This window comes from Panthera tigris, chromosome B3 (genome assembly GCF_018350195.1).
Source record: "Panthera tigris isolate Pti1 chromosome B3, P.tigris_Pti1_mat1.1, whole genome shotgun sequence".
Classification (NCBI taxonomy): Eukaryota; Metazoa; Chordata; class Mammalia; order Carnivora; family Felidae; genus Panthera; species Panthera tigris.
The window spans coordinates 32,728,797-32,740,966 of NC_056665.1; the positions used below are offsets into that span (position 1 = coordinate 32,728,797).

Here is a 12,170-nt window from a genome sequence, read left to right on the forward strand (position 1 = left end):
TCCAAACGAAACTCCAGTTGCAACTTAGTGACAATAGAGATGGACATGCCAGGAAAGGACAATAAAGAAGATGCTTCCATTCTCTGCAGGCTTCTGGAAGAAAGTACATCGACTGAAACATTCACAGACCTCAGCAGCCCCGCCATTTCCTATTCCCAACCCCCCAGCCCACCCCCACCCCAATACTTTGAAACTGCACAGAAAGCAACAAACAAGTCTTTTCAATGTTACATTTCATTCAAATAGATCTGTAATCTCACAGTGATGAGAGGAGAAAGTCAGGCCTTTAATAATTATAATAAAAAAATAATAAAAAAGCTTACAAACAGCAATGCAACATTTCCTCCCCCCTCAAAGTGATGGATTAACAGCTGGTAGAGGATGCAATGACTTGGAATTCAAAAATAAAAACAAAAACAAAAAACAAGCCAACCCCTGGAACAACCCACACTGTCAATGACTTTCCATACATAATTCAAACAAGCAGTCAAACGTCAACCACTTGTGGAGAACACCATGGACTCCCTTGGTTTTTGATAGTGTTTTTCTTTTGAAGGTAAAATAAAATAGGACACAAATAAAATTGTACATAAATGCCAATGTCTACACTCCATAGAGGCGATGCAGTCGCAGCACGAAGACACAGCCTGACCACAAAGTGAAATGTAGGTCGTCGCACTTCTTGCCTCTTCCCTGGACACAAAATTTTGGCCCATGGTGCCCAGTCCTGCAGGGTGTTGGCAGGCAAAGGGAAGCCGCCTCGACACAGGCTTCTTCCAGGCTGACCAGGAGAAGGCAGGTGGCCATGCCCGGAGCCAGCCCCACACAGGGGCGCTGACCGGTCTGCTTGCTCGCTCTGTGTTCTCAAGTGCTGTCCTCACGTGCTCTGTACAATCCTTGCTTTCCAGGCTCCGTCCCAAGACTTCTAGACCCAGGTCTGCAGTCATGTCCTGGGGAAGGTCGTCATGCTGTCGTGATGGCGTTTAGGTCCTTCATTAGTCCTTCCAGGTGGGCCATCTCTTTGGTCAGCTCATCTGGTTCATAGCTCTGCAACAAAGAGAAAGCAGATAAACCCTCAGCATGCTTCCCGGCTCAGAGGAGATGCTCAGTGTACATGTGCTCAATGAATGAGTGCATCTGCTTCACACTTCTGGGCCAGCACCGAGTGTCAGTGTGACCAGCACACTCGCAGGTTGCGGGACATGCACCTAGACATCGTGGCTGGGCTGGTGGCCCAGGAACTTACACTCTCGGAGTCTTCCAGCATCCTCGTGGTCTCCTGCACTTCAGGGGCACTGGGAACCACCACTGGCATAGGAGGCCGGCTCCTTCCTAAAGTCCCAATGGAGGCTGTCTTCACCGAGTGAATGTGATGGTTCAGAGCTGAGGGGGAAAGCACACCATCAGGTGTATGGCTGAGCCCGCTCCCCCCATTCCGCACCCAGGCAACTAAGGTCCAAATGCTGCTTCTGGGTGAGGGGCGCACCCAGACCCAGTGCACAGATCGGGCTCTGAAAAGGCTGCACTAGATGGAAGGAGGGAGAAAGTGTGGCATCTCAGAGGCCAGAGAAAATACTCCATTTGGCTTTGGAAAACTAATCTACTCCTATGGTTTTCAAAGCGTCACCACACCTTGGTGTATCCATGGAATCCTTGTGGGATGTCCAGGAGGTCAAAATTCTTTTCAAAATAATATGAAGACATTTTTCACCTTTGCACTCAGGGTATGAAAGCAGTGGGTAAAACTATTGGAGCCTTAGCACAAATTGAGGCAGTGGCACCAAACTGTAAGTCATCAGCTGACACCCCTTGCAATGAAAAAAACAAAACAGTTTGACTGTTTCATTAAGATCATCCTTAATGAAGTAGTAAAAATTATTTTATTAAATCTCAACTTGATTACACATCTTTTCAATATTCTATGTGACAAGATGGAAAGTCTGCATAAAGAACTCCTGCTATATATTCAAGGATGGTGGCTGTTTCGAGTCCGGCATTTGTGACAGCTTGAGTTACAAGCGCAATTGTTGCTTTTATCATGAAACACCGTTAGTCCAAAGAAAGGCAAACCAGTTATTCAGACTTGAGCGTTTGTAGAAATTTTCTAGAAAGTACAAAAAGCTGGTCACTTCAAGAGAAACAATGGACAGTAGTTACTGCTAGCGATAAAATTTAAGTTTCAAGTGAAAATTAGAATCCTGAAAAACTTGTGTCTGCCACCATGAGCTTCAGAGCCTCCCAATACTTACAGCCTTTGGGGATATTAATAAATGTATTTTTAGATATTGTATAAAGAAATAAGTCAAGACTTGGAGGATCTGTATAACTTACTGAACCAGTATTTTCCAAATGACTAATGTGTGATGTTTGATATCAGGCACTCAAAGAACAAGATAGATGGATTTTAATGGAACAGAGTACGAACAGTTCATGGGTATGGTTTCTGATTCCACATTACAAACAAACCTGTAAGAAACTACAACTTCTTGCATTTTGCTATAGTATCAAAAAAGAATATCCCGTTATCTGAAATAATACTCTTCCCTTTTCCAACTTATCTGAGGCCAAGGTTTTCTTATATTTCAACCAAAATAACATACTGCAACAGACTGAGTGCAGAAGTAGGTATGAGAATCCAGCTACATTCTATTAAGCTAGACATTACAGAGATTTGCAAAAACAGAAGACAATGTCACTTTTCTCACTGTAGTTTTGTTTTGAGAAGTTATTTTTCAGAAAAATAAGCTATCTTCATATGATAGATTTATTGCTATTCTTAAATGCATTAATAAAATAGTTTAAAATGTTCTGAGTTTTAATTTCTAATATAGTAAATTATAGACAGATAGAGCCCATGTGAAGAAAAGTTCTCTCGGGGAGCCTGGGTGGCTCAGTCGGTTGAACGTCCGACTTCGGCTCAGGTCATGATCTCACGGCTCGTGAGTTTGAGCCCCATGTCGGGCTCTGTGCTGACAGCTCAGAGCCTGGAGCCTGCTTCCGATTCTGTGTCTCCCTCTCTCTCTGCCCCTAACCCACTCACATTCTGTCTCTGTCTCTCTCAAAAATAAATAAACATTAAAAAAAATTTCTTTTAATGAAAAAAAAAAAAAGAAAAGAAAAGCTCTCTCATGGTCTCAATAGTTTTTAAGAGTATAAAGGGATCCTGAGACCAAAAAGCTTGAAAACCACTGACTTATTCTAAAACAAACCATCGTAACAGATAATAATGCGGAGAAGTGGGGAAAAGCATGCTTTTCAGGTCAGGGGACTTTGTTGGGCCACGTGAACCTAGGGAATACAGACTTCCCATCCAAAGGGTCCCCTGGCTTCCGTGTCTTGGCCTCCCTGATCCTTCTCTAGATTGTAGGAACCCTACAGGATGATGCACTTCTGGGAAACTGAATGGATTAGATCTGTTGCCCATACCCATGGCCACTGGGTTTTACCATCAAGGATTCTGCACCCAAAACACAATTTGAAAAGTCAGCCCTCACTCCTCACCAAATTATTCTCTGGTTCATACGCATTCCCCAAGGAGGGGAGCCCATGTACTTCCTGAGAGGGGCAATGACTTCCGGCTACTCTAAATTGCTAGGATAAGCTTGGAAGATACTTGCTTTGTTATTTTCAAAGAAGTGACTTTTGCCATAAGCCAGAGCCAAAGGGCCCCTCCAGTGGTGCTGCCGCCCTCACTCACCTTGCTGGGATAGTAATGGTGTGCTTGGCAACGCGGGATCATAGGTGGGAGGACCTGGGGGCGGGATTGCCGGCACAGCAAAGCTCTTCAATGGGTGGGAAGGGCGAACGTGGGCTGTAGGAAGACTCTGGCCTGAATCTTCCTCTTGGGAGCTGGCCAAGTAAGAGGAACTGGTAGCACCTTCAGGATCCTGGTGATCAGTACAGCATGTTTGAGACGAGGAGGCTGGCATGGTGTCAGTGCTGGGGGTATTTCGAACGGATTCTACAGCAGGAAAGTCTAAATGTTAGCATTTCTTCTACCATGAAACATACGCACATACCGGGGTTCTGGCTACTTCTAAGGGCCCCTGAAACCAGTTCAATAAGCACTTAGGATCAGTGCTAGTCCAAGGGAAGATGGTTTAGCACTACTGACAAGGCCAGGTAGGAATGGACTAACCTAAGAGAGTCCCAAAGAATTCTGTCAACCAGCCGCTCTGCTGGAACCTTCTCACCTACACAGCTAAGTGGTCACAATTTTACAGATTTAAAGTTCTCCTCAGTACTTACTATGTAGTACACAGAAAGGTCCCTGAGACTACTGTCTATTAAGATGTAAACAAGTATAAAAAGAGATTAAAACATCACTCCTTGACACTCAGCCTTAGAAGCTGGTCTTTCATAGAGTACACATCTAGTCACTAAGGCTGGCTGGGTACCTGACAAGTATCTGCCCACAAGGCCTGGTGGTTACTACAGGAGAAGCAATGCCACAGGTGGTGAATATGTCCTTTGTGGACTGTGTGCAGCCTCACCAGAGCAACAGCCCCACAGCTCAAGTGAGACCTGGACAACCAAATAGTCCAGAGGTCTGCAAATAGCTTTAAGAGCATGCCATAGGAGGGGTGTTTGGGTCCAGAGGGAAAAACAGGGGTAGATCAGCTTGGAGAAGGGGGAGACTAAGGAAGAACATGATAATCTCAAAATACGTGAAGAGGGCTCAGAGCTGTTCTAGAAGGCAGCATGGGGGGATGAAAAAAGCACTGGCTTTGGAGTCTCATAAACCTGGACTCTAATCCTGGCATACTAGCTGGGTGAATGTGGCAGTCACTGAAACTCTGTTTTTTTTTCACCTACAAAACAGGAAGAATAAAATAACTCACTGAGGATTGAGAAGATGTATGAAATGTGCTGAACACGGGACCTGAATAATTGATAAGGCTCTTTTCTTTGTAAATTACTGAGTGCTTACGCTGAGCCAGGCACTATGCTATGCCCTTCGTATTCCTTACCTCCCTCAGTCCTCATAGTAACTCAGAAGGCACTGGGAGGTTAGGCATCGCCCAAAGATGCAGATAGAATGGGTAGGGCAGGGATCAGAACCCCTGTGCTCTGACTCCCAAGCCCATGCTCTGAACTACCACGTCAAACTGCCCTTCCATTTCCAGTACCACATGGCCCCTGACCCTGCAGCGGCAGAAGCAGCACCAAGACCCAGGCTGGCCATAAGAGGAAGCCCTTTCAAACAGGTGCAGACCAACATCCCTGTCCTGAGAAGGGGCCCAGAGGCACCAGCTCTCCGCAAATAGGCTGCACCAGCTAGTCAGGAGGCGGGCCTCCCCTGACTCCTAGAGTCCTCAACCTAAAAAAGGAAAATAAACTCTTTTAAGTAGTAATGCATGAGTAGCCTGAAGAAATCCAATCTATTTCCCTGCCTCTTTTGCTGAGGTATCACTGAATCTCTTCCCTTGGGCTCTTAGGAGACAAGTCACACCAGTCACGAGTGCTACTCCCTTAGCTTAAAGACCTTGGGTCTCAGGGATGAGGGACTCCTCTCCCCCTAGTGCTGAAAGCCTGGCTGTGATGATAACCCTACTAGGAGTAGGTCACTTTTCATCCTCTCAAGAGGTGCACCAAGGACCTTGTTTCTTGTGCTTGCTTAAACAGCCACAGCCACAGCTGGGAGCTGCTGGACCCACTCCGTGTGATCCTCGGCCAGGGAGAAGCTGGTCAAGGAGGGTTGCAGGGAGCAGCAGAGAAAAAGGCAGGCTCCAATCGGGACCGTCAGCTTGTATCGGCAGGCGGGCTGGGTCAGCTCTGGGCACAGAGGCCTACCTCGGCTGCCTCAACGGCCTTAATTTCATACATAAGCTTTTGAGGGCCAAAGAGATGGTGGGAAATGTAAAAAAAAGAAGATAGGGCTGCCTACATGAGTCAGAGCCCTGGCCTGCTGCCACAGACCAGGGCTGTCTTGTGGTGTAACTACAGAGGGCACGAGGCACACTATACTCTCAGTGAAGGGTGTGCCCTGAAAGTGTGCAACACTGCTGGCTCACGAGGAAAACTATGCTGTAACTAAACTTCCGCTTGGTGAGGAGTCTACTTCCTGACTGACTTACCTCTCAGAGTTTAAGACACACAAAGTTCACACTGGCCAAGGGCTTGGACAAAAGGAAAGTGCTCTTCCTACGTCAAGTGGTGGTGACACAGTAAATGGTCTCCAGAGCAAGGACTGCCCTGGCCGGTCCGAGTCACGCCTAGCCCGCCTGTGCAGGGCTGGTGGCAGCTCGGAGCTCCAGAGACACAGGAAAATACAACAGTGAGAGAATGCAGATGATTTCTAGAGACTTGCTCTATGTTTCAAATCCATCTTCAGTGACTTTCCCAGTCATTAGTTTACCTTCTTTATCCCCCTGGTCATTAAAGTGAGGAACCCTCTAGTGATGCAGATCTTTACTTTGCCCTCTCTTCACTCTCTGCCCAAGTCCGTACAGACTAGGGCTTTCAGCAGCACTAGACTACCTGGCTGAGGGCTGGGCGGGGCTGCCCTGCTTCTTGCCAACCTTTGACCCCTCCTAGTCTGAGAGGAAGGAAGAGGGGCTAATCTGGTTGGGAAGAGCCTACCATGCACTCTGGCAGGCCCACATCTTAGTGGGTGGGACTCCTCTGCCTTAAAAATAGAGAAACAGAGTCAGGACATAAAAATGCTTTCTAAGAGCACATCTGGAGGTCTGCGCTCTGGTCCCTGTTCTGAGACTAAGTCTGTGAGCCAGAGGGTGGTTCTCCATACAGCCTCTGGCAGATGGTCTCTCCCTGGGGCAGGACCCCAAACCTGGATCTTGAGGGAGAGAGCATAAGGCCAATTTCTGACGTGGGTTTAAGTGGCGTTGTCCAAACCAAGTAAAGCTTTGGGAGAGGTAATTGTGGGAGTCAGTAGATCCCTAAATAAAGCTTTGACCTTCATTTGATGTTTTAGGTATATTTCAAATTGATCAAAACTTAAAGGGGAGGGGGAGTGTTACTGGCAACCCAAACTTCTAGCATGAGGTTTTGAGGTGTTTTTAAAAAATGGAATTCACTTGAAGTTCTCTTGTTTTCCAGAACGACCAAAATTTAGTCCTACTAGTAACGTCATAACTATTAATAGACAAGTTTCAAATGGTGGAAAAAGAACATACTGTACATATGAGAAGCTACTAGATTTTTGCCTTAAAACTGAGAAGATGGAAGTTCATTCTCATCTAATGAGGAGTAACAGTATTTGTTCCGTTTACTGTCTCCTCACCTTCACGATTTCCTCCCTAAAACTGTTTTGATAATGCTATTTCCTGAGATATCCCAACTGGGGCATGGTTGTCTGGCAATGCACTGCAGATTTTTAGGCTAATTTCTACCTGCTGTTTAGAGATGATCTATGTCTGTGCAGCCCCTTGTAACTTCAATCGTCCACCGGGCACATCCTGAGGTGTACAATCTGAGGCACAGAATTCAATGTGGCCCCGCGGTACTCCTCTCACTCCGGGCCACAGCAGGAGAATGCAGTGAGACCTCAGATGAGAATTTACCTTATGGCTGCCCTACAGACCCTCCCAACATCAGGGTGACTATGAGGCAAAGGCTACCTCTAGTGTCTGAAAAATCACCCAGAATGAGATTTCCTTTCAGACTGTAAGATTAAAAAAATAAAGAAACTTGAAAACATGACTGAATTAAGATGCAACTTGATGGAACAGGACATGGTTATGTGATTAGAGTTATTGCGTTTGTACTGAAAGAACACCTTGCACTGAGTACTTAACAACTTAGGGAGAAGAAAATGGGGTGAGTTTTATAGAAACAAATTTGAGTCAGTAACAGAAATGTTATGATACATAAATAACACAGAAAAATTCCAAATCCTTCTAAGCAGGGCAAGTCCTCCCCATCTGGGCTTGCCAACTCCCAGGATGCTTTCCATCGGGGGCTCGAGCCTCATCTCTCACCTGTGGAATTGGCCCTGTCTGAAAGGGACAGGGATGTGCCAACGGGCCACGGGCTGCCCGGGTGGTAGAGATGACTGCGGGCTGGAGGAGCGAGGCTGCTGGAGTGGAAATGATGGTGAGGGTTATCGAGGGGATGGATGGGATGGGCACTAATCACAGCTGTGAACGAACACAAGACAGAGAAGTGCTTAACGTGCTTGCACACACACACAAGTACAGTTCAAGAGCAAAGCCGCCCCTGCCCCTCCCATGCGGTACGACCGTTCCCTTGGCTTCTGGGTGGCAGCTGGATGTGAACAATTAGTCATGGATTTTACATTTGTTTTTTTAAAAAATCAACATACTGCTATGTATTTGTCTACACACACACACACACACATACACACACAAAACAAAAAAAAAAAAAAACCTTGGAGGAATAGGTACTAAAATGTTTACGGGGATTATCTTGTGGGGAAGAGTGGTCAGGAGTCAAAAAAAAATCTCTTTTGGTTCACCTGTATTTTCCAATTCTTCTACAATAAACATGGATTACATGAGTTATTAAAACATCGAACTGAATATGTCACAAAATATAAATCCATTAGCAAACAAATGATGGTTGAGGTTTCTATCATTTTTTTTTCTCCTGCTAAAAAAAAATACAAGTCTCTTTTCCTCTGATTATATTCCTAACACGGTCCGTTTTTCTTACAGTTGGATGAGGCATGCAGTAGGCATTGAGGCTGAATGAATGAGTAGCCGCTTAATCAGTTTTCGTATCTTAAAAGGATGCAAATGGGCCTGAACTCCAAAGTTGTAAGAAAAGTATGGAACACAGGCCTATGGCACCATCTCTGACCGCTTCTCTTCTCGTCTGGAAGCTCAGCCACATCCATTCACATTTTAAAATATAAATGGATCTTTCCTAATTGCCTCTTTCCATCCCACAAAAGCTAAGGAATTAAATTTGCTGCATTTAGCTATAGAATCCAAGTTTCCACACAGATATTTCATATACAACTTTCTATGAAGACAAAACACTTCTTTAATGAGGCTTCATTATTGATTGAGATGCAAACAAACAAAACCAGAAGCCCAGCTGGGGAATAAGCCTCTCTTTGGTCCTCCCTTAGAGCACTTTTAGAAACAGAATGTTTAAGACCAACATGGTCGGCTCTAAACCCTTAAACAGGCAAACAGGTGGGGCTGATTAGGAACACAGGGGATCTTTTTTTTTCCCTCTAAGTAAGGGCTTCACAAACTATGATAAAGCTTAATTAGCCTTTGGAGTCTATTAAATGTCTCTGTCATCAAGGATCTCCCTAGATCTTTGTGAGGCCACTCAAAATTACTCTGGTGAAGAAAAATCCTAGTCAATAAACAGGATGCTTTTATTCTCCAGCTATTTCCTGTCCTGGCCACTTGCTGGACAAGCAGATGGCTCCACCAAAAGACCAGAAGGCTCAGGTGGTCCTTCAGAATAAAACACTTGGAAAAGCTGGCAGAGGAGGGTTCAGGGCAGTCTGGGAGTCAGCATTTCCTTTAGGGGGAAGATAGGTGGTTTTTAGGAGCAAGAAGCTTCAGAATCAGCATTTTCTAGAATTGAGGCTAGGACGAGGGAAAGAAGCCTCCTGATTTTTACCTAGGAAGTCCAACCTGCAAAGCATCCTAGGTATGCAGGACTCTAACAAAGAAAAAAAAAATTGACTTCCTCTTTTTAAAGGCATTTCCAATCTTTCCAAGTAGAAAAAGAAAACAATGTGAGAGTGCCTGCCTAGATTACAGCTGGCAATTACTAGCTGCCAGCTGACTTGGATCCTGAGGCTTCTGAGCAAGGTCTTGTACAAGGCTGACTGAGACCAGCCCAATGCTGGCAATAGGAAGGTGGATGGTGAAGACAGACTTCAGGGAGCTGCAGCTTGAGAGAAAGGACTGGAGCCACAGGCAGAAAAGGAGATCTCAAAACCTGAAGGTCACAAGTACATCGGGGTACCTGGTTTCCAGATTCCTGAATTAAAGATTCCACTCACTCACCCAACCATTAAGGCACAAATTAAATAATACTGTATATTTATGTGTACACCTTACCCATCCCCCTCCCAAAGAAAGAAAAAAGAACTGTTACCAACTGGTATAACATATCTTTTCTCCTTAACATTTAAAAATAAGCCAGTTCAGGTAAAAACTAAAATCTTATACGAGACAAATAAGCAGTCAAGCTACCATCTTCCTATAAATTAAAAGCAACTATAATGGATTTACTCTTTTCAGACATTTATGTTTTAAACCTGGGGACCCCATCCTGGGCACCTCTTGTAAGAGGAAAACCATGTTTTTCCCCCTGCATGTTTCCAAGTTCAGGCTCTTCATTTTTCATCACGGTCCCTGAGCAAAAACTACTTCATGCAGAAATGACCTATTAACGAATCAGCCTTTCTCTTCCAAAGCTGATTTTTAGAGGCTAGTGTCTACATGTTTGTGCACAGTGTGTGTATGTGTGTGTGTGTGTGTGTGCACACACTTACACACTTGGGTGTTTCGCCAGTTTCCAAGCATAGGGAGTCATGGTTCATTCCTTTGTGTGTAGGGTATCTGTGGTTTAAATCCCTGCCACTTGTCAACAGAGAGATGCCTGAGAGTTCTGAAATCAGACATCTTATGAAATGAATAACAAATTCAAAGGCTCATTTAGGTTAAATTGAAAAGTGATCTAATGGATGCTTTCAGGATGGGCAGTGTTAAGGCTTACTGGGCACCTGTTCAGCTTAGAGCAAATACTTCCAAGTTTTTTAAACTTGCTCTTAGTAGGCAGGTGGTTTTGTATCACTCTAGGCTGGTGCAGGGACCCGCACTGAGAGCCCCACTGTGCTAGCTAGTCTGAACTGCTTCCCTATCTTGAAAACAGTGACAAGGGAGAAGACACAGTCGTTTCAAAAAAGAAATTGGTCTGTCCCATTGCCTTTGGGTTTTCAGTCATGATATTTCACTTTGGATTTCAAACGTTATTAAAGAAGGCTAGGTAACTTTTATGCTTATGAAAGTGAGGCAAATAAGGCTAGGTAACTTTTATGCTTATGAAAGTGAGGCAAATAAGGTTTCAAATAAGATTGAAAAATTGTGTTTTAAAAACTCTGTTTTATAAACTTAAAAATTCTCTAAAATATAAAGTCCATTAATTAGAAAAAATTCCACAGGTGCCCCATCAACACTGAGTGCGTATCAGGAAGTCTAGGGAGTACTGTGAAATTTGGCTTCCTCATTTGTGCCATGGAGATGCTATGCACATTGTCAGGGAGACTGGCAACTTCCCTGTTCCTGAGAGACTGAGGGAGTTGGCTTTTTAGCTTATTTATCTAAAGAAAATAGTCTCACGAATAATATTAATTGCAAAGTATGTTTGGTATTTTTTCCCTCAAGGTGCCAGCTTCAGTAGGTTATCTTTTGTGTTAGGATCAAGTGAAGTCAAAGAGATCATTCATAGTTGCTCCCCAGAATGACTAGATATACTGATAGCACAGGGCAAATGAGAGGCTTTTAACTTACGTTGGGGTGGCTGGGAGTCAAATGGCATCATCATTTTTGGTCTCATTCCTCGCCTTCCAGCCAGTGTAGACATGCTGTCCTCTGACTCATGCCCTAGACATCAAATACAGAGGTTAGTTACAAGTGTATGCCCTACGCCACTACGTAGGCTCAGCAGCAGAACATCTCTGGTGGGGGACTCAGGACTCACAAACACCATGATGGGGATGAGGTGTTTCTACAGAAAATGAAATAAAGAGGCGAATGACCAGTAGTGCATTACAGGAAGTCTCTGCTGAGAGTCAATGCAGTTGACACAATGCTGCCTACCATGCTTCAGTGTGGTGTCTGTGAGTAAGGGCATCCAGACCAGAACATTCTGAAAACCACAATGACAGGTGGACTCCAAATGAAGGGACAGGATGAAATGTACAGACGTGGGCTAGGTTGTCTCAAATATTTGAGTATCGAGTTGGCAACACATGAGAGGAGAACTAACAGATCCAGAAAGCTATCTCATTTGGGTACAGAACCTCTCCCCCACGACAAGCTAGCTATTCTTTTTTTTTTTCCTTCAGGTTAGCTATTCTTTACCTGATGTTGATCAAATCCCACCACACAGATTTCTTTAAACCTAACCTCACACAGGAATCACCAAATTGAGGCAATTGTAGAAAACAGAAAATGATTTAAATGGAAATAGTCTCCCCATATTTGGGGATAACC

The 12,170-nt window shown here is 44.5% G+C and overlaps 1 protein-coding gene across 7 annotated transcripts in view; it reads right to left on the reverse strand.

Moving 5' to 3' along the window:
* Window positions 1–227: 227 nt before the first annotated feature.
* NEO1 (neogenin 1) overlaps window positions 228–12,170 on the reverse strand; it is a 235,704-nt gene continuing 223,761 nt past the window's right edge. For all 7 annotated transcript variants that reach the window (XM_042988437.1, XM_042988434.1, XM_042988439.1 and 4 more), the window contains 5 exons: window positions 11,466–11,558; window positions 7,941–8,099; window positions 3,698–3,961; window positions 1,247–1,383; window positions 228–1,047 (listed from right to left, as the gene is read on the reverse strand). In XM_042988437.1, coding sequence (XP_042844371.1) covers window positions 964–1,047; window positions 1,247–1,383; window positions 3,698–3,961; window positions 7,941–8,099; window positions 11,466–11,558 — 737 coding nt within the window. In that variant the 3' untranslated portion in view covers window positions 228–963. The remainder of the gene's footprint in view (window positions 1,048–1,246; window positions 1,384–3,697; window positions 3,962–7,940; window positions 8,100–11,465; window positions 11,559–12,170) is intronic.